Source organism: Ambystoma mexicanum, chromosome 4p, assembly GCF_040938575.1.
Source record: "Ambystoma mexicanum isolate Mex_15411 chromosome 4p, UKY_AmexF1_1, whole genome shotgun sequence".
In the NCBI taxonomy this organism is placed as follows: domain Eukaryota; kingdom Metazoa; phylum Chordata; class Amphibia; order Caudata; family Ambystomatidae; genus Ambystoma; species Ambystoma mexicanum.
Window position 1 is genome coordinate 277015197 of NC_090927.1, and position 22056 is coordinate 277037252.

Sequence of the window (22056 nt, forward strand, 5' to 3'; positions counted from 1 at the left end):
AGATCAATACATGCAATAGACATAGCACATCAGCGGATAGATTAATGAAATCTCAATTTCGACCCGTGTGACCAGTACCACTGCGCTGCCACATATTGGGATGATGGGCAACTGGATACTTGATAAGCAGCAGTGGGCATAACCCCAATAAGTGGAGGGTGAAATAAGGGGACAATGGTGGCTAGTAAAGAGGGTAAGGAGCAGAACATATGATGGTAGTAATTGGGCATTTAATGGCACTTTTGGCATGTAGTGGGGATATCTGGCAATAAGTATGTAAGTACTGGGGTATATAATGGAAATGCGTAGCATGCAAGGGCAGTACCTGGGCATACAATCACCTTCTCTGGCATGTGCTGGGAGTATCGGGCATATGGTGGAAATACCTGCTATAATTGAAGAACCACTGTATCATGTGAGTGCTAGAGTGTGCCCGCCCGCCCACCCTATTGGATTTATCACGTCATAAAAAATGCCAAGACTTTTCATTTGATCTAAGCCCACAAACTACTGCTTCATAACGTAACTGCCCTATAGGAGCACACAGCTTCAAAATGATCGGCTTTTCTGCCCATGCCTATGCTCTGTAAATATTGCTCATTCCTCTCTGTTGCCAGATATCCTGAACACACAAACATTGTGTTCATAAGCCTCCGCGTATCAGTTTCCATATAACTTGTGCTCTCGGCCTGTTGTGGAACCAGAATGCTAAGTGGTGCAAGTGTAAAAGACAAGCCTGACTAGAAACCCAACACCTGCAAGGTACAACTGTAAACTCTCCCACTACTTTAATGTTTTTCAGACACACTCCAGAAGAGCTGGTGATAAAACCACACCTGCTTTAGTAATCCTTTGCCAAAGGCTTGCCGCTGCACAAGATAAGATTAAACCCACAGTTAAACAGAAAGAAAAATGTTCTACCCATGGGGCAAGCAGGCATTGTGGAAAGGGAATAGACAGCTTTCAAAAGCATATTATTTGCATTCGAGTTTTGTTCCCTTGAATGATGTAATATTGAGCAGGTACAGCAAGCAGCATTATGGGGTTTTGGCTTTGAAATGCAGAACGGCAGATAGACAACTCAAAACAAACAGTGGCAGTATTAAAAATTGCGGATCTACTGAGACCCTACAAAGGTACTCAGCTTTACAAACGTACGTATGTGACATCATTCCTTCATCCATTTGCTGGCCTTGGGGCAGGGATGGCAACGGGGCATTTTAACCCCTTCACTTGGCATGGGCCCGGAGGGTCTGGGTGCCTCCCGGAGCAGCTGCCCCTTGTTGGGAGTCTTGTTTCACAAAAGCCATCTCCTTTAATCTGGACCATTAAAAGTGTGCACGTGGGGGGGCGTGGCCAGCATGCGAGCAGCAAGGACTTGAGTCCCGTGAGCTCCCTCTGGCCGCCCGCGATATCCTGTTTAAATATCCTTTGGACGGACCGAATCGGTCTGGAAAGACACCCGAGCTGACCTAAAGCGGTATAGCACACCTGGAAGAAATCCTGACTCCCGGACGAAATCCGCTCAGCATCTACTTCGACAAACCCGGAGGCCCCCTGGGCGCGAGGAAATGCCTGCCAAAATGGCCGCCGCGGCCAACGACTGGGGAGGACACGGGCCGCCGAAGCACTACGAGGAGGGGAGGAGGGACCCAGAGCCAGCTCCTCCGTGCGGGCCTGCGGAACACAAGCGTGCACTGACCCGGCGGGACCCTAGATTGCCAGCTGGACCTCCGAAGTGCCGGAGACACACACACGACTGTGTCGAGGGGTGAGACAAGCGCTGGTGCCCCGGACACATCCTGCTGCACCGCGACCTTGTAAGGTGCTTCCCCACCGTGTGAGACGAGCAGGGGGCACCATGGGCAAAGATAAAACAAAACGGGGTACCACGCAAAGCACCATGGACCAATACGCAACTAGCACCCCCACCACTGCAATGGAGGTGGAACCACAGACGGCCTCCGTGCCTGAGGCTGGAGACCTGACGTTAAAGGACGTGATGGCCGCCATCGCTACTTCTCGCTCCTCAATGGAGAAAAAAATGGATGGCATCTCAGCAGAGGTCTTGTTCCTCCGACACGACCTCCAAAAGCTGTACTCTCGCACAGGGGAAGTAGAACAGAGAGTCTCGGACGTGGAGGATGATCTTGGCGGGGTCCACCTGCAGCTATCACAGGCAATCACACGTCTAAAATCTCTGGAGGCACGAGTGGAGGAGGGAGAGGGCAGATCACGCTGTAACAATATTCGCATTTTGGGACTGCCGAAAGGAGCAGAAGGTTCCAGTATGGAGCTCTTCCTCGAGCAATTGCTAGTGGACCGGGCGGCACCAAAATCCTTCTCCAATTTCTTTTCAATAGAGAGAGCCCACAGAGTACCATCAGGGCGTCCAATACCTGGGCCCCCCCCAAAGGACCGTCCTCGCAAAGCTATTGAACTACCGAGACAGAGACGCGATACTGCAGATGGCCCGATCCGGAGGCCCGACTACATACAACGGCTCCAAAATCGCGTTCTTCCCGGACTACACCCGGGAAGTGCAAAGAGCCAGGCAATCCTTTGAACATCTAAAGAGGAAACTGCACTCTATGAACGTCAAATATGGACTGCTTTTCTCGGCACAACGGCACCACAGTGCACTTTACGGACCCAAAAGAGGCCTGGAAATGGGCCGAGACACAAATTGCCGGGAATTGGGATTCGGGGATCCCGGACCCTGGGGGCGGGCCCAGACTCCTGGGAGACAGAGGTCGGCTCCCCCCCCCTCGACCGGAACCGAATGGTCCGGCTCAAGAAATAGAAAATTGATTAAACCAGGTAGGACAACCGATGTACACCCAGCGAGACTACACCAGGGCACGCGCCAGACACGCATGCAAGGGTACTGTGAAATCCTGTTCACACTTTGCCGTAAATCCGTCAAAGGGACATGATGTAAGCAGCGGGCCCCTAAGAGCCACCACCTACGATCCCGAGCTCCGTAAGGATTGTGAACAATTTGGGTGGTGTGGCAGAACGAGTAGAGAAAAGAACATTAGGTAATAGTTATTGGTTAATGAGTTGACCTTTTGACAGTGTGTTGAATTTGTTATATTGGGCGACAGATGCTTCAAGTTGGGTGGAGTACGGGGTGGGGGTGATCAAAGTTGCAATGTTAAGCACCGCACCAGTTCCAACACACGCATGGCAACAGCTTCCTTACTAATAAGCCACGCAAAACACAGGAGTACATATGTCCCAACAGATAACCACCTTACGCACGACCATGGCCAATCCCTGAACGGGGCGCTGTATCACGCAGCATCTCTAGACACCCAACACAGTGTCACTATAGTCACACAGCTCAAATGGCAGGGACCTCCAACATGACCAGAAATAGAACCATCCGGCTGATGACATGGAATGTAAACGGGCTTGGTAATAGCATCAAAAGGCGACTGGTCCTGCAGGCATTGAACCGAAACTCCCCAGACAAAGCTTTCCTAACGGAGACGCATCTCGCTGGTACAAAGTGCACACTATTTAAATGTTCGAACTATAGATTGGCATTACACGCCGGTTTCACAATGGGATCGCGAGGGGTATTAATCCTAGTACACAAAAGACTTCCATATATACCCATCACTGTTACACAGGACACGGGAGGCAGATTCGTACACACAACAGGAACCCTCTGGGAACGCACTATATCCATGACTGCTGTATATGCACCACCCAATCTGCTAACCTCTCTGACCAATGACATTACGCCCCTACTTGCTACCAACTCTGCAGATCTTACACTAATTGGGGGAAGACTTCAATGAAGTAATGAATATAGACATTGATAGAACACATGCAAGGTCCAGAAACCCAGAAACACGCATTAAACTCGCCACATTCACTAATGCTCTGGGGCTGCAAGACGTATGGAGATCATTGCATTCCAACGAAAGAGAATACTCGTATCACTCTGGAGCACATGCCTCACTGTCCCGGTCAGATTATTTCTTCCTAGCATTAAGCAATATACATGAAGCATGTGAGACACACCTACTCCCCAGAGGCATTTCGGATCACTCTCCACTCACAATAACGATTAAGACCAACAGATCAACTCCCCCACCCAGTTGGAGATTAAATGGTTACTACCTAGGATTCCCAGAACTGGTAGAACATATTCAAAAGGTCACCGAATCGTACTTTGAATTGAATATTGGCTCTGTAGAGAGCCCGGTAACACTATGGGAGGCTCTAAGGACGGTATTAAGAGGTGAGATCATAGCCTGGACCTCAGCCCACAAAAAGAAACATCTAGAAGCAATACGCGAAGCCGAAACAAAAGGTACAGAATGCTGAGGTTGAGCATATAACCCACGACGCACCGTACGCTACAATTAGCGCAAAAACAGCTGCAACACATATTTTTAGATAACGCTAAACAAGCACACGCAGCGATGCGAGAAAGGGTATACGAGACAGGGGACAAGGCCTGAAAAATACTAGCATGGCTAGAACGTAGGGAGCTGGGCCTTACCCAAGTCAGGAAACTGATGACGGAAGGACCAGATCCACTGGTAACAGACCAGGACATAGCCGAGGGGTTCGCAAAGTATTACACAGAACTGTAAAGAGCACCATCCTCACCACTATCGACTGACATTCTGGATGAAATCACTCTCCCTACTTTAAGTGTGCAACATATTAGAACAAGAAGGCAATGTCAGAACTCCAATCAGGGAAATCCCCAGGTCCAAACGGCTTCCCAGTCGAAATATGGAAGAAAATTGGCGCGAACATAATCTCCCCGCACCTGCTATGCCTTTTTCAACACTCGCATTCACTGGGTTGCCTCCCCCCAGACCTTAGAAAAGCCACGATAATATTTTTACCAAAAGCAGATAAACCACCTGACAAGTGCAGCTCCTACAGACCTATCTCCCTAATAAACTGCGAGGCCAAGATACTTGCAAAGGTACTGGCCAACCGACTACAGCAAGTTATACACACACTGGTACACCCAGACCAGTGCGGGTTCATGCCGGAGAGATCCACTAGACAGAATATATACAGCACTGGAAAAAGTACCTGGGCTGCAGAGCCTCCTGGCCTTGCTTGCCATAGACTTTGAAAAGGCTTTTGACTCTGTTCATTGGGAAGCAATTTGGGCGATTATGCAACAAATGGGCACGGGACTGTACTTCATGAGCTGGGTCAAGCTGCTATATCACCTTCCTGAAGCGGTAACCAAGGTAAACGAGCATGTCTCAAATCCTTTCCGGCTGGGTAAGAGCACAAGACATGGTTGCCCCCTGTCAGCTTTGATAGTCGCATTAGCGTTCGAACCTTTAGCAATCCTACTAAGATCCACACAAACATGGAGTGGATTCAGATGGGCAGAAGTCTGGGAGGACAAGGTGTCCTTATACGCAGATGGCCTACTAATATACCTACAGGACCCACGTGACTCTTGCCCTATCGTGACGCAGTTGCTAAAAAGATACGGCAGGTTCAACGGCCTTCGCGTCAACTGTTCTAAATCCATACTGTTCCCAGTGAGGCAGATAGACAATGCAGTACCAGGTGAATGCCCATACAGCATTGAAAGGGAGCAATTTAGATACCTAGGCACACAAATTACAAATAATTTGACAGACTATGTGCCCAAGAACTTACTCCCTATAACGTTAAGGTTCAAAGATGACATCCAGCATTGGATGTCCTTACCACTTACACTATTAGGACGCGCTGCACTTTTCAAAATGATGGCCCTCCCCCGCTTTCTTTATGTATTACAAAATGCTCCACTGCCTGTTGCGCCCAGTGAGTTTCATAGAATAGATCAAATACTCAGGAAATTTCTATGGAAAGGGGGATGCCCACGTCTGGCACTCACGACCCTACAAAGATCCATATGGGAAGGCGGAATCGGCCTCCCCCGGCTGCAAACATATTACTGGGCCAGTCAAATGGCAATAATAAATGATAAACTACACGGGGACACCACACAATAGAATGCCGGATTCCAACCCACAAGAAAGACCCATCATGAAATACCTCTATTGCCAAAAAGACCGGGCTGCAGCCCCATCCATGCAGACACATATAACTCTAATATGGTCAGATACTCATAAATACTTAGGCTGGGATGGGAAGCTAACCCCAGCACAACCACTGTGGAATAATAAACACCTCCCGGAAGTGAACAAACTCCCTAAATGGTGCTCCTGGTCCCAACTAGGCATTACGAAAATTGGGGACGTAGTGAGAGAAAACGAAATAATACCATTCGAAGTTTTAGCCACCACTTTTACGTTTCCCCCCCAATGAACAGTACCACTATGTGCAACTTAAACATGCGCTACAGGTCCATCTCCCCGATATGATAGACATGCCAGACTACTCCCCGCTGGAACGCAACCTGTTCCCAGAAATGATTAGACACAAAGTCACGTCTACCTTATATAGTGCCATAACTTCCTTCGCCACGAAAGAACCATCAGGTTTGAAGGCCAAATGGGAGAGGGATGTGGGCGCCATACTTCCTGAGGACTGGGTGGCTGCATTAATGTTCCCCAGAGAGGTGGCTATCTCCTCCAGGTTCAGGTTAATGCAACTGAAGGTACTGCACAGAATTTATTACCCGAGGGTAGCACTATTCAACTGGAGGAAAACCACCAACCCGCACTGCCTGAGATGTAAAAGGGAGGAAGGCTCCTACTATCACATACTGTGGGAATGTGCCGTCATCCAACGATACTGGCAGCAATGCTGCAGCGAACTGTCAAGGGTAATGGGCAAAAGAATTCACATGAGCCCCAAACAACTACTGTTGGGAATAGAAGAGGATATCGAGCTAACTCGTTATGAAAAAGCGTTTTTATCTACCACCTCTGCAATACTGAAAAGGAATATAGCGCAACTCTGGGGCTCTGCAACAGCACCGACTTATGAGCAATGGTTAACAGATGTGGACATTTGTATTGCAATGGAAAAAAAAAAGAGTGTATACAGCCCGGGGATGTCCTGAGAAAGCTCAGAAAATATGGCAAAAATGGGAAGATGCACACTGAACAGTAACCTGTATGGACAGACTGTGCTAAAACCCCAGGACTCGTAAGGGAACCAGTTTGCGCAATATTAATGTGGTTAAATGTCTGGTTGTACCAAGCTCCTCTGTATGTGGAACAAGATGTGGAACTACGAATGGGCGGGAAAGGAAAGTATTGGTTACCCCGTTGTTCGGGGCTGTATGTTTTATTTGTGTTAAAATAAAAGTGTGCACGTTACAAGCTGCCTTTACTGCCCCCCCTCAGGCCATCATCTACCTCTTGGTGCCTCATGCAACATTCTTGGAACCACATTGCCTTTTTATTCAGGTTTCCCTGACATTAGCACCCTGCTGTCAAAGTGCGATTAATAGCTTTTCATCAGACATTTAGTGTTTCAGCCCCCTACTGGCTGCCTGTCTTGTGATAGTTTGCGACTATCACAACCCCACCACTGCATTCTTTTGACGTTATTATAATATAAACACCCCACAGGTGCCTCTGATTGTTTCTCTCAGCTGCTGCAAGGCAATCCATGTTGAAATGTGCCCCCACATGCCCCAACACATCTTCAGCCAGCCATGCCCGTGGTGTGTGGGAGAAAATGCAGTGCACACAGATTTCTTAAAGTGAACCAACAATAGGAAACTCCTTCTGAAAGAGCTGCCTGTAAAAAAAGAAAATAAGTGTTTGCCACATCCAAAATAATTCAGTAGCCTCAGAATGTTTATTGGAGTTACAAATGAAAAAGTCCAGGATTGCATCAATGTGCCATGTTCCTAATATTGTTGTCAGAAAGCAAAATGGGAATTTTGAATATAAATTAATGCAGTGTAATGTAGCAAAATAACCTTTTATTCGAAGTTCCATTATATCTTGACATGCACTTCACTTAGAATCTCTATTTCAGGGATTCAAATTTAGGGGAGCTATTTAGCTCCTGCTTGTAGCCTAAAGGAGCCTAGTTAGCTGGGCCGCAACAGCTACTAGCAGCTACATTTGGCTCACCCAGCCAATAGATGCCGCACTAACACACCAATGTGAATTTAACTGTGTGCATTTGGACAATCCAAAAATAAAGATGAGGACAGTACACCATTTAAAGCATAAGGGCTCATAAATAACGGACAAAGTAATATGTTTGCATCTTATGTGTAAGTTACATTTGCTGAACGCTATGTACTATCTCCTCGTTCCCCAGTGGTAGCTCTTGGTCACTGGTTAATGCTGGATACCCAGCAGATGCTTTTAGCTCATGCTTATCCAAACCTACATTTCGAGCTCTGCCATTTTAAGACTGCAGATACATGTTTAACTGCACATAAGTAGTTAAGTAGATTAACTGCACGAAGTAGTTTCAGTCTATATGTGTCTGTAGACACATAGACTGAAACCTTAACAAATATAGATTTAAAGTTATATACACACACACGTTCAGAGAAAGGTGCACATACATATTCTGAAAAGACTGAACACGCGTGTTCAGAGAACAGTGCACAATCCCTACGAGTATTATTTTCCTAATTCAAACCTGTAGGAGTAATATGTAACTTGTTCATGCCTACATTTAAATGACTTGCACATAGCCAATACATTCACAACCCCACAAGCATACAGGGAGCCAAGCAGGAAGAATATGCATTTAGAAATGGCAATTGTTCAAGTTACTTTTCTCCAATACCATACTTGTCTTGGCACTGGAGAAAATCAAATGTTTAAAATGGTTGTATGGCAATAAATGCATACACTAGCTGAAAAGCGACAATGTTATCAGTGAACTGCTTAGATAGAAGCAATTATCGAAAGAGTGTATTTAGAATGGCTATTATCTTTTAGAGTATAATGTATACCAAGAATGGATTATGGAAATGAATGCTTGTGTGACTTGGTGTTAGCAAGATTCATGTAGGCCAGGATAATTTAGTTGTGTCGACTATGTGTTTATGAATATATAATATTTGTAGCGTTTATCTTGGTGTAAAGCTAGAGACCACCTTTGCTTTGACTTAAATACATGTAGTACTATCAAAACAGTGTATAGAAAGGTTTGGCTCCAAGTTAGCACAGTCTAAAAATCCCCACAGATACCTTTTATTGAAGCTCCATAAAAGGTCACAATTAATTTCAAAGGGTGTTTTGTATAGCACAGAACCTCCACTTCTACTTTAGAGCGACTGTGCCGTCCCACCACGTTGCCGTGTACACCCTGGGACTACCTCATACAAAAATACTTCTGGCAGTAGTGCGAGTCAAACTGGTACAACTGAAGCAAGCTTGCAGCACCCAGAATACATCGGTTGGTGACCAGGTGTAGGTACAATGCAAAAACGTTGGGCGTCCTTCGTCTGCCCGACGAAAGAAACTTGAAACAAACTTACAGAGGCCATGACACGAACTAACCTCTCGTTTTAGGTCTAGGGAGGAAAAAAAAACACTTAGGGGTCTTCAGGACACAGAGCACTACTTTACTCACGGGCGACGCACAGACGCACGTCCACGCGAGCTTTCCGCCTAGCAGGAGCGCCCCCACAGTCCCTGCCTAGTAACCGCAGCCGCAGTGGATGCAGGAAGTGCTTCCCACCCGGACACTTCCAAGGAAGCAGCGCCAGCGCCTTTCCGTGCAACCCCACACACTGCCATGGCGGGAAGTCCGCGTACGGGAAGCCAATTGAGTCCGCTCCCCCTCCTCCGGGAAACCCTGGCCAGGCTGACCAGTCACACATTCGGTCCCAAAACACATGACCAGGAGCTATTGCGAGAGCGCAGACGTACATCCGTCCCCCTCAAGGCTGCCGCTTTATATGATCAAGCTCTAGTGGCTTCGTAGCTTGATGCCTCCCACCCCCGCGCGCCCTATGCCGGCGGAGAGCGCTTACCTTTACCCGGGCGGGCTCTGGGAACGCGGCGTCGGCAGCCGTGCCCTCCGTCCTCTAGGGCAGCTCGGGCCAACTGTGTGGAAACGCCCGCAGCTGAGCAGCAGGCACAGTCCCGAGTCCAAAGCGTTCAGCCTGAGGGACTTGCGTGTGTCCCATTCATTACATAACGCAGAAAATACGGAGGTGGGGCCGAACTTTGCCTTACAAACCTTTCGTCGATACAGTATTTCACACCCCCGTGCTGCCAGACTTCTCCGAAAGTTAAGGATTAGCTGGAAATGTAGAAAGGTAGCAGATTTTAAAATGTTCCCGTGTTCGGGCATGTTTTATTTTTTTCCCAGTGTGACGTAAACGATATGCATACACAAATTGAGCTGGATTAGATTTGTAGGGCAGATACTGGGCGAAAAGAGGTTTTTTTTTCACGGTTGGATAAGGATCTTCAGTCAGGCAGGAAGTTGCGTTAGCTTTGAAACAAACCGTATGCCTTGTGGTTTTTTTGCCGATGTGCAATTAACACTGGTGCTCTAAGGATTTCAGTTTTCTATTTTCTAATAGAATGGGCAGCTTTTAAAGTCTGTACTAAAAAAAAAAACCTTCCTGATTTAAGAACACATTTCGGTCGTGAATATAGAAGATAACTTAAAGACAGAGGTGAGGGGTGTACCACTACTTTAATTTTTTACTGTTAATAGTTACACTACTTTTGCCAACCTCTTTCAACATTTTGGAACAGTTCTTTTTTAAATTAAAGCATACCTCATTTGAAATCTTTCACTACATCCAGAAAGCATGATAACATCTAAGATTTGATGGACACTGATGCCTCCCAACCTTTTAATTCCCCACGGTGAGTGAAAAGGGAGAATTTTGTTTGACCCCATTGAAATGAATGGACGGTAGGACGCTTGGCAGGTGATTTATTCCAAGGCGTGTGACACCTGCCTAAAGCCTGTCAGCTGAGTGCTATGGACTCCATTTGGCTTCATATTAACTATTAGAAGGCGGAGGTCCTGCTAACAGTCAGAAAATCTCTCTTCTGACACCCCATTTGCCCCTGTTTTTTTGTGTGGAAAAGTTATCTCAGGTTAAATGCTTAGATGTTAAAGCTAATAAAGGTTCAGATGGGATTTTATTTTAATATCAGGTGGCTACGGGAGATTTGCTCCTTCATGCCACTGGGCAAGTGTGCAGTTATGCTACGAGTCTTATTGACTACTCCTAATCTGCGCATCTGGGATACTTCAGGACCACACATTGTTCATCCCTTTGACCTGTCATACCAGAAAAGACTGAGTCTTGGTATCCATGCTTTGAAATAAGTTACCAAATTCTATTCATGACCGCACACGTTTGTCTAGTGGCAGGCCCATGTTGAAGCATCTGCTGTTCATGTAGGTGTTAAATCTGGGTTCCAGCAGAGTTAAGATCAGTGAGTAGAGGCGATTAACTAAGGCCATATATCAATGTGTCAGCTGACTGAAATGAATGAAAAATAATACAAGGACCTCATTGTGCCTGTTCCACCCACTTGATGGTCAACCTGACTCATCCACAACCCCTTGAAATGTTGCAACTTGCGCCTTCCAGCATACCCCGTCCTTTGCCGGAGTCACAGTTCCTCTACATTTTCTGGCACACTTCTACCGCTACTTAAACATTTTATTTATATATACAGGAGGAACAATGCTCTTTTGATCACCAAAAAAGAACGTACATACAACAGATGTAAATCTTTCTCTTCTTTTGCAAACGAAGAGTTTTTGGTTGAAATGCAAGATCAGGCCTGAAACTTAAAACAGTGACTTTAATTCCCAGAAATGTTTTGCTCCTCAAGGGTGGACTCAGCTCGCCAAATCTATGAGCAGCAGAAAATGTCCACTAAGTCAAGGGACTGAGTTTATGCAGCACAAATTTTTCAATTACTTCTGATAATTGGAACAGTGCCTCCACATCCTTCTTCCTCATCCCAGAACACCAAATCAAGTGATGATTGGGCATATGTGCATTCACGTAGGCCAAATGGTATACAGCTGCACACCTATCACGGGTTACCAAACTGGCTTCCAACACCTGCTGTCCTCAGTGCATTCCGCAGCTAAGAACACCTATTCCAAATGAATTGCCTTCTTCACTGGGAACATTTTACCTGTAATGCAGGATGATTATGGTCAGATCATGTTGCTGCTCTGCAGATCTCCTGCAGAGAGACCCACCTGTGCTTTAGCAAATGAGGAGGCTTAATCTCCAGCATAGGAGGCTGCCGCTGCATAGGCTGTGCAGATTATTTCGGCACTCCTGTTTCTATAACGTCAATATCAATCCATTTAAACACTGCAACAATAACATATGTCATACCCTCCCTCAACTACATTTCCAAAAGAATCGCATACGTTAATTTAGGCAGTCACCCAGTAGTTGAACCATTATAGACCAGTGTGATTGTCGGATTGGGGTTGGAAGCCTGTGGCTAAAATGTTCGGGGGCGAAAAGACCGATGTCTTTCTAAAAATAATTTTCGGTCTTTTCTCACCTGAACATTGCAGCCACAGGTTTCTAACCCCACCCACAACCCAGCCCCCTACTTACCTTGCAGCAGCACACTTTGCTGTGTGCTGCCGCCTGGCTGTGTCCCTGCAATGCCTGTTACCTTTCACTTCCGTGATCGGGAACCAGTGCTGCAGGTTCCTTTCCTTGTATTTCTTTTTTTTAAAACTTTGTATGGGATCGGCTGCGGGTCCTCCCCCGCAAACCCTATTCACTGTATAGTGAACAAGGGTGTGGGGGGACAACCCCCACAGCCCTTGCCACCGAATGGGGGATTTGGTCAACATTTTCAGCCATTCGGAATTTTCGAACGGCTGAAATTTGGCCAAAACTCCCATTCACCCTTTTATTTTAGTTTTTTTTGGATGATTCTGTGACTCTCCCTCCTTGACTGATCAATTACATCTTAGTTCTCCCAACCCCGGAAGTTCAATCCTCCTAGCAGAGTTCACTTCAGTTCTGAACTTCACTCCCCCTCGTCTCTTCTATACATCAATTACTTCCTGTTTTAAGGCCCCAAGCCCACCAACTGCACCCTTGTCCACTGACCAGAGGTAGTGTGCGCCATTTTACAGCTCAATCTTTCCCCACCTAAACTTCTTAGTACAAATCCAACTTCGTGATTAGCAGACTCCATTCATCTTGGAATGATACCATATGGTCGTTAACTATGGTCGTCAGCTTTTCCATTGTGTATATGTTTCTGGTTCCACTCGTCTCTCTGCGGGGTGCCTCGAGACTTCCATTTCTGGGCAACAGCGATTCTACCCGCTCTCAGCATAGCCTTCCATAGTCTTGTGTACCTATTCTCTTCTCCATTTCCTTTTTTCATTTCCTTGGGAGACATTTGAAGGGGGTCCCTAGACCTATCAATTGCCTCATCCAGCTCAGGATCTCGGACCAGTACATTTGGATCCTGGGGCAATTCCACCATATGTGGGCATAAAGGAGAAGAGCCTGGAAATATCTTACAAAAAAAAGTCTAGGGGGGGGGGGTCTTTCTGCCATCTATGTAACATTTTGAAATGATGCTCCATTGAAGAAGTGAATAAATTACCATGGAAGGTTATTTTAAGTGTTCTACTCCAAGTCTTCTCAGTGATTTCAGTACCCACCCAGCTCTCCCACCTCCATTTAAAGTCTTGCCTGGCACCCTTGTCTGATGTGATCATGGCCTTAAACAATCTAGAGAGGATGCCCCACCTGCCTTCTGCAGAGGTTTATGTGGTCTCAAAGTGTGTCCAGTCCCTAGACAGATTGTCCACCCATCATTTATCTGTGATTAACCCTCTCAGTCTCAGGTAATCAAAAACAGAGAGGGACCTAACACTTCCCCAAGTGCTTCATAATCAATAAATGATCCTCCCGAAAACAGTTGCCCTGCTTTCTCTAGTTCATTGTCTGACCACTGCTGGGTGTGGTGAAACTTACGCTTAACTAAATCTATGGGGGACCCCCAGACTGAGGATAGTGGGGCCGGCCATGCTGACAAGCACAAATTCGTCCTAGTTTTCATCCATAGGGGCCGTAGGACAGCCACTGTCGGATGATCTCTGTTTCTGGGGAACCAGATGTAGAGGGGCCCATAGTAAATCTCTTATCTTTACAGGATGAGCTTCTACGTCGTCTAGACAGCATTTCCCTATGCTGATCTTGAGACCCGAAAACTGCCCAAAAATCGAGATCTGGGATAGTAGTTCTAGGAGAGATGAGTGAATATCATCTAAATGGGCCAGAATGTCATCTGCAAATAGACAGTTTAAAACCCGATTCTACACACTAGTTACTTTGATGGCTTGGCTGACTTGAATGGCTATTGCCAGCGGTTCCATTGACAGTGCATACCATAATGTAGACAGGGGACATCCCTGTCTCGTTCCCCTACGTAGGGGGAAGGAGGGTGTCCATATTCCATTAACCTGGACTCTTGCTGTGGGAAAGCTATATAGTGCCTCTATTCATTTACGAACGTTAGGGCTGAATCTAATTTTCTCCAGAACCGTTTACATGTATGGCCATTTGACTCTGTCGATTGCCTTTTTGGAGTCCAACAAAATCACTGCCACATTCAGATCGGATCTCTGAGCTAGTGCATTAGGTCAATTGCCATTCTAACATTGTCTTTCTAACATTGTCTGATCTCTTCCTTCCTGGATAAAACCTACTTGATCTCCATGGATCAGAGTAGGGAGGACCTGTTCCATCCTTGCCCTAGCAGTTTAGCTAATATTTTGACGTCTGTATTCAGGCGCGATAAGAGTCTGTATGAAGAGCATGCCACTGGATCCCTGCCTGACTTAGGAGTAGCCACTCCTAAGTCCCCAACATGTAATTAGGGAGGGTGTCTCCATCCAAGATATGACTAAAGACATGTGCCAAATTGGGTGCCAACATGAACTGACATTTTTTATAAAATCTAACGGAGAACCAGTCATCCCCTGGAGTAGTGCATGTCTTCATGTTTTTAATTACCCGAACCACCTCCTCTGGTGTAATCGGTCTGTCGATGCTAGCTGATGCCACGTCAGACAGCCCCGAAATGAGTAGCGCATTAAGGAAGCCCATAATTTGAGATTCCGCTCCTGTGTATTTGGGAGAGCATAAGGATTCATCAAAAATATCCTAAATTCAACCCTGATGTTTACTGGGTCATAGACTACGCCTACCTCTAGCTTTTTGATATCCCGACCATTTTTGTTTTATGTTCTTCCCTTTATTTCCAAGCAAGACGCATATCTGCTCTCTACCCTTTTTTGTGATTTTTTTGTTTCAGAAATGTGAGTTTCTTTGTCCTGTCCTAGTAGGCTATTTTATTTCAGTTTATAAATTCCCAGCTGTGCTGCCCTGTGCAGGTTTACTCCATTGGCCTTTATACCTCCTGGCTGGAGGGTATTGATCTTAGTTCAGAGGTCTGCTTCCTCTCAACGGTTTCTTTTAACCTATCCCAATTAAGACCAGTCCTATGGGAACCTTGAACCCTTCCCACATATATTGAGCACTAGACTCCCCTTTGTTGTTAATCTCAATTATTTTATGTTCTCTAGAAGGAATTGGCTTCTCTCCTTATCATTCAATAGAAAATTGTTACATGTCCATATCCCCTTGGGCATTGGGCCTACCCCTCTCCAAAGACCACCCAGACTAGATCATGGTCATACCACAGTACCGATACTAAGGTCAAGTTTGTAATGAAGCCTTTTAGAGAGGTATCGACTTGCACCAAGTTGTTTCTTGAGAAGGAGTCATGGTCTCAGGAGTAGAAGGTGAAGGGAGAGTCATTTCACAATGGGAGGGTCAGAGAGTCGGTCATGTGATTAACAAGCGTTAATCATGTCGTACTTCTTGGCCCTTAGCATCTCTACCCGGGCTAATCCTGGCTTAATCATTCTTTTTCTATCCCTTAACGGGTTAAGGACCATATTGAAATCCCCGCCTATCACCAGTGGCCCCTCAACAGTTTCCTTAAGTTTATCTTTCAAGAAGTTCCAGAAGGAGATCTGGGCCTCATTCGCCCACTACACAGAGGCTATCGTGATTGGACTCCCCCATAAGGAACCTTTTACCACTATATAGTGCCCTTCTGGATCGTTAAGGACCTTTCGCTGGCGTAAAACCCAAGCTTGATGACGTGTCTATTGCTACTCCCCTCTTTTTAACTTGGACCAAAGATAGGAAGACCTCTGTGATCCCTCTTCATTTCAGACGCTGAATCCCCTCACTGGTGCAGTGCATTTCCAGAGGGAGGAGCAGTTTGTGCTTGGAGCGCTGACATTCTATAACCACTAAGGAGCACTTTGTAGGGGAGTTCACACCACGGGCATTGAGAGAACCTATTACAAAGTCCATAACAAATTAGATTTCCACTTCGGGTCATCCCTGTACTTCTAGCCCTTCAGAAGAAGGGCTCAGTCATCTGTAAATACTCGGCATCATGACTCCCCAACTCTAGTTTCGGGAACACAGGTAAAACCCCTAACAGGTGAGTGTTATCACAACCAACCTTTTTATTCCCCCCTGTGGTGTCCAGTCCTGCCCAGTTAACATCAGTGGTCTAGGAAAAAAAATATTGATAATACTTGTTTTGTAACCTATATCCTTCCCCTGCTCTTGTCTGGGTCTAGCATGACTACTCATGCTCCTTGCCCAACATACTAAATCCCCTGGATCTGCACCCCCAACCCCATCACTTCAGAGTTCCACCTTGCAGCCAGCTCATCAGACAGAAAAACACGACAATCATATCTACAGAGTAAGGCTTTAGTGGTAATCGGGGTGGGTTAAGACCAGCCAAACCTTGTTGTCTGCCATACAGTCAAGTCCCCCGCCACCCAGCCGGGGGGTGTTCAGTTTCATGATTTTCCTCGATCTTGGTACTAAACGTCTCCTGTGATAACTGACGCACTTCTCATTCAGCCAATGGCAGAGGCGTCCACACATTCTCCTTCTAGTCAATGTAAATGCTAAAAGGTCCTGAAAGCTTGACACTTTAGAAGAGCCCGGTGTGACTGGGCCTTCTTTCCTTGCTTTGATCTAGGATTTTCCTATTCTCCTCGAAGTAATGGAAGTGGTCCAGAACCGATCTGGGGCCCCTGACCCCACCACCAGCTCGGTGCACCCTATATTTTGTGGGTTCGGCCTTCGCATCGTTGCCGAAAAGGAGGTTTACCACTTCTTAAATAGATCTCTTAATGTCCCTTTTAATTTTACCCTCTTTCTCCTGCAGCCCAAAGAATCACAGGTTGTTCCTTCTCTCTCGGTTTTCAAAGTCATCCATCTTAAGAGTAATTTCAGCTTCCCTTCTTTCAAGTTCTAACAACATCATGTCAAAAAGCTCCATTGTGTCTAGCAAGGGTTGGTTGGTCTATAGGCCTACAAGTCTAGCGTCAATTTTGTCTAGTTTGTCAAGTCTACCTCCTGTGTCGGAGTGATTTCCCCTTATTTCCTCCAAGAGGGCAGCAATGTCTTTCTTAGTTGAAACAGTGTCTTCGGCTGCCGCCTCCATGGTCCGGTGGATTGGTCCTTGCCCTGGTCGGGGCTCATCTGAAGGAAAGTTTTCCAGTCCATCCAGTTGGAGGTCAGAGATTGGGGGATTTTCCATGCTCCCAGGGAGGGAGATTCTCTTCTTGGTGAAGGGTGGCTGGAGTTTGGAGTATTGTAAGGACAGACCAATTCAGAGCGTGCTCACTGCACAGGGTGGACCATATGTCCACAGGCAGTAATCCTAATCTGCTCCACTGGACCAGTCTTGTGTGCAACCGGACATGCAGCCATATATTAGTTCATACCGGAGTGGGCTGCACAACCATAGGAGCCACTCTCCCCCAGGTCCCACAAGCCTCTTCAACTTCCCAGCAATGTTGTCGACCAGACGTGGGATTGCAGCCTCAGTGTGGGTGAAACTTCCTTAGTCTCTCTGGGCTCTTGTCAGCTTATCTAGGTGCACATTTGGTGATGGAGAACAGCATATGACACAGCTCTTCGCTGCTTCTCAAAGTCTCTGTGAGAAAGCCAAAAGCTATTCACCAGGGGCCCCCAGATTGTGATCCAGGCCTACTTCTCCTGGAAGGACCCCCAGGTCCAGACCTCAGATGTTAAAGTGCACTTCCAGAAGTACTTCAGAGGGTCTGTACTGCCCCCTGTATTCCACAACCGGTGAGGAGCCGCCCTCCTGGGATCAGCTCTCTGGGCTTTCTCAACTTGCAGAGGTCAGGGCTCCGATCCCGTCAGGAGGATCACAGCCAGGGGCTATGCCCGTTCTACCTCACTGCTCCCGGTACAGGGGAGTGACTCACTTCCTTGGGCCGCAAGGCCAAACCCTCACCACAGGCTCCAATCCATCTCCTCCAGGCGCTCTAGATCTCTGTACGCAGGAAGGACCTGTGTCACAGGTCATTGTCTCCAACCCCCTCGAGAAGGGCTCCTTTACCAGTGGGGCTGTTCATCTCCGAAACACGGTTTTGCTGCGCTTCACTTCCCATTCCCCTTTTTCACCACCCCTGAGTCAACACACTGCACGGGTCTCCGCACCAAAGGGCCTGTCGGATCATGCCCTGCTTCCTTTGACACCTTCAGTGTCCCTTGATTGGTCTGAGACACATGGGGCTTCCGCTCAGCACACTGGCTATGGTTTTCCAGGATCAATCGGGGGCTCAGGGCCAGAGTTAAAGGCCCCAGGCCATGCCACAGGCCTCATTCATGAAGAGCTGCCACAGGCTTGGAGCAGCCAGTCAGGGTTGTCATCTACCTGGCTGATCTTCCGACAGCGATATCTCGCCTTCCTACGGCCCGATATTCCTCCATTTTTGCAGATGCGCTTAGGGTGTACCCACGGGGTATGTAGCACATCTTATTATTAGGGGGTTCAAAGTGGGGGCTCAAATCACTTTCCCCCTCAGTGGAACAGCAGAACGCTTAGGTGGCTACCATTAGCATGCCCCCTGCTGGCCTCCCACTCCTGTTATTTAATGTATTTTTTTGGTACTTCTTTTCCCTTTATGATCTTGCATGATCTCGTTCCTATTGTAATACTGTCGGTAATTAATGTATTTACTGTTTGGTTTGTGGTCTTTTAGCATAGTCTATATCTACCTGCTGATGGACACCACTGAGGCCTTCTTGCCCACTCCTGATGCACCAGAACGTACAGCTAGTGTGTCGGTGTTTCTAGAATTCTCAGTACCGGTAATATTGGCCAGCACAGCTCTCCTGACATCCAACATCTGCCAATCCTCTTCCCCCATAGAAGAGGGATGCATATGAAAAGGAAGAAGAGCATTGTTCTGTAACTTGTGGAACCTTGATGCCACTTTAAACACAAATGCCAGATCGGAACCGAGAACCAGCACTTCAGGCAGGGCTCTCAGAAATGCCTCATGTATACCAAATTTCCCAAACTCCCCCAGCAGTCCTTTGCATGAACTACTTCACATCACTTGTCTCCATGAGTTCAAAGAGGGCACAGTTCCTGAATTGACCCTGTGGCGTTGACAGTGAAAGACTCCAGAGCATATGACTGAGCAAGGCAGTCCCCTCCAAGTTTTCCCATCAGGGGACCCAGACCGCTTTTACTGCGAACCAGTGTACTTGAGGATGGAAGTTGGCAACATTTTATTGAACCCATCTAGCAAGAACTGCAACATGGTTCGAGATCTGAAGTTAGAGCTTGTGAACCATTCGGGGGGCGCTAGAGAGCCCGACCAATATGGCCGCGGGTCTGTGAAGCTCTCCAGCGCCCGCGAACATCCGGACGTTTATCCTGCGGTCAACTGCTCTGAGGCAGCAATCTGTTCATGTGCATGGGTGGCGGACAGTGCCGAGCCCCCGGGGAGTTAAAGTGGTGCTGATCCGGTGCCCTTCTGGAAGAGAGCGGCGGCGGTCTCCAGCTGCTGTGTGTGGAGTGGAGGATGGGCTGCTCGGCGGTCCGGCGGCGGACGAGGCTGCGGTACGGAGTGCTGGCAGGTGGAGTGCTGCGGGCGCCTTGACCCCCCAGTGGTGGAGTGGCAGGGAGGAGGGCAGGTCTCTTGGCTGGAGGAGCCCCGAAGTGCGCCCTGGAGGATAGGGTCCGCCCGGTGGTTGTGCAGCAGAGCAGCCCGAGTGACGGTTGCAGCGCTGCTCCTGCGCCGAGCTGGGGAGAACTGCGGTGGAACGGTGAGCTCCCGATGACATCTGTGGGCCCGTGCCCGGCGCTCCCCTAGACACGACCGGCCTGCCGGGGGCGGCCGTGGTGAGGTGGAGGTGGCAGCTGGAAGAGGCGCGCCTAGAGGTGGGGGCGCGGCTGAGGGGGGGAGGAGGCATGCCCTGCGGGACTTGCTGAATTGGAGCATGGAAGCGGAGCTGGGCACATTTCGGAGGTGCCCCGGGACTGGCGGCGGCTCCGAGGAGAAGGCGGGGTGTGCAGTTTTTTTTTTTCTGTTCTTTTTTTTTGGAGGGCTGGCCCGTGCATTGCGCCCTACCGATGTGCTCCTGCTTGTGGGCCTCGGAGCACTGAAGCAGTGTTTAAATCAGCCGGGTGGGGGCTGGCGAGCCTCCGGATTCGGTATCTGGGGAATCTCGATCCTATTGTTCCTGATGGCTCCCTCTGGTTAACACAGAGGCCTGCATATCATTGAGTGAAGAGTACAGGAAGGAAGAATACTCTTCCAGATGCAATGCTAATGGGCGGATCTACCTTGGTGCTGCTCTGCACCTGAAGGATAAGTTGTCTGGATCTACTACTAAGGAAGTGGGTGCGGGACACCGGAGTTACGCCAGTTGGTGCGCCAGGCTAGCGCTGCCCATTGGACGAGGTTCCTACTCACCTGCCGGCACGGTGGGGCGGCGCCTGCGAGGGAATTCTATTTTATAGTGGCATTGACTTAGTTGTGGGGCCCGGTGCTGCTCCCGCCCATAACTATTGGTGGGGTCAGGTGTGCGAGAGGCAGTGGACTGGAAGTGGGGAGCAGCATTGGACGGGACCATCGGTCCGGAGGTGCTGAGTGGGCTTGGAGCCCTCCTGCCTATTCCTTGTATCAGAAGACCATGTCGAAATCGGGTAAAGGCGGCAAGCAACAATCTAAACTGCACTTTGAAGCATCAGCTCAGTCTAAAACCAATGGGGTAATTATGGATGTACCCTATCTGCGAACCCTGGAGTCGGAGGCAGACCCTGCTGCTGCATTTCGGGACATCAAGGTCATGTTTGTGCAACTCCAGTCCGGGATACAATCTCTTGATGGGAAACTAGATACGTTGACATGTAAGGTTGACCACATGCAGGTCCGTCTGGACAAACATGGGGAACGGTTGGATGAGGTGGAGGGTCGGATATCCGGGGTGGAGGACGCGGCGGCCTTGGTGTCGGTGAGATGGCTGGAGTTTTGAAGGCCTTAAAGGAGTTTAAGGAGAAGCAGGAGGACCTCGAATCGAGGTCGAGTAGGAATAACATTAGAATCGTAGACCTGGCTGAATCGGCTGATCAGAGGGATAATGGAGGCTTTGGTGGAAGGAATCCTAAGGGAGGCACTGGGCCCGCAGGGGTTTTTCCCTTTATGTGTGGTGGAGAGGGCACATAGAATTCCCGGTGGAAAGAGGCCGGTCCCCGGAGCTCCACCAAGACCACTGATAGCCCGTATGCTAAATTACCGGGACCGAGACGCTGTGCATCGGAAGGCGAGAGAGAAGGGGAATGTCACCTATAAGGGGAGCATCAAGTTTTTCCCGGATTTTTCTGGCAAGGTGCAGGCGGTCAGGAAGACATTTTTGGACGTGAAAAAGCGGGTGAGAGACAGAAATTTGAAGTACGCGATGCTATACCCGGCCAAACTCCGGGTGGAGCATAGAGGCAAATCACTCTTCTTCCAGACCCCTGAGGCGGGTGCATCCCTCTTGGACATATTACTAGAAGCAGCCGGGTGACAGTGCATGATGGGGGGGGGTGCGACAGTACTTGTGCTCCGGGCAGGGTCCTGCTATGATGTCCGGGCCTGTTTCTTAGAGTAGTTGTCAGAGTATTCCGGGTGGGATGCTGGAGGGTCGGGCTTGTAGCTATCCCCGGTGCGGAAGCTGGTTAAGTACATGTTGTGGGCAATTGGGAAGCCGCGTGGGTGTGGGTTTGGTATGTGGGA

The 22056-nt window shown here is 48.1% G+C and overlaps 1 protein-coding gene across 7 annotated transcripts in view; it reads right to left on the reverse strand.

The window, feature by feature from the left end:
* The window catches only part of PLA2G7 (phospholipase A2 group VII), a 314769-nt gene extending 304524 nt beyond the window's left edge, over positions 1-10245 (reverse strand). Inside the window, exon 1 of one of the 7 annotated variants that reach the window (XM_069605817.1) lies at positions 10117-10245. In XM_069605817.1, the coding sequence (XP_069461918.1) occupies positions 10117-10230 (114 nt within the window). In that variant the 5' untranslated portion in view covers positions 10231-10245. Of the gene's footprint in view, positions 1-9500; positions 9814-9907 lie in introns of those variants that run through there. The other 6 variants (XM_069605818.1, XM_069605815.1, XM_069605816.1 and 3 more) reach the window with 6 other exon arrangements.
* Positions 10246-22056: the final 11811 nt, after the last annotated feature.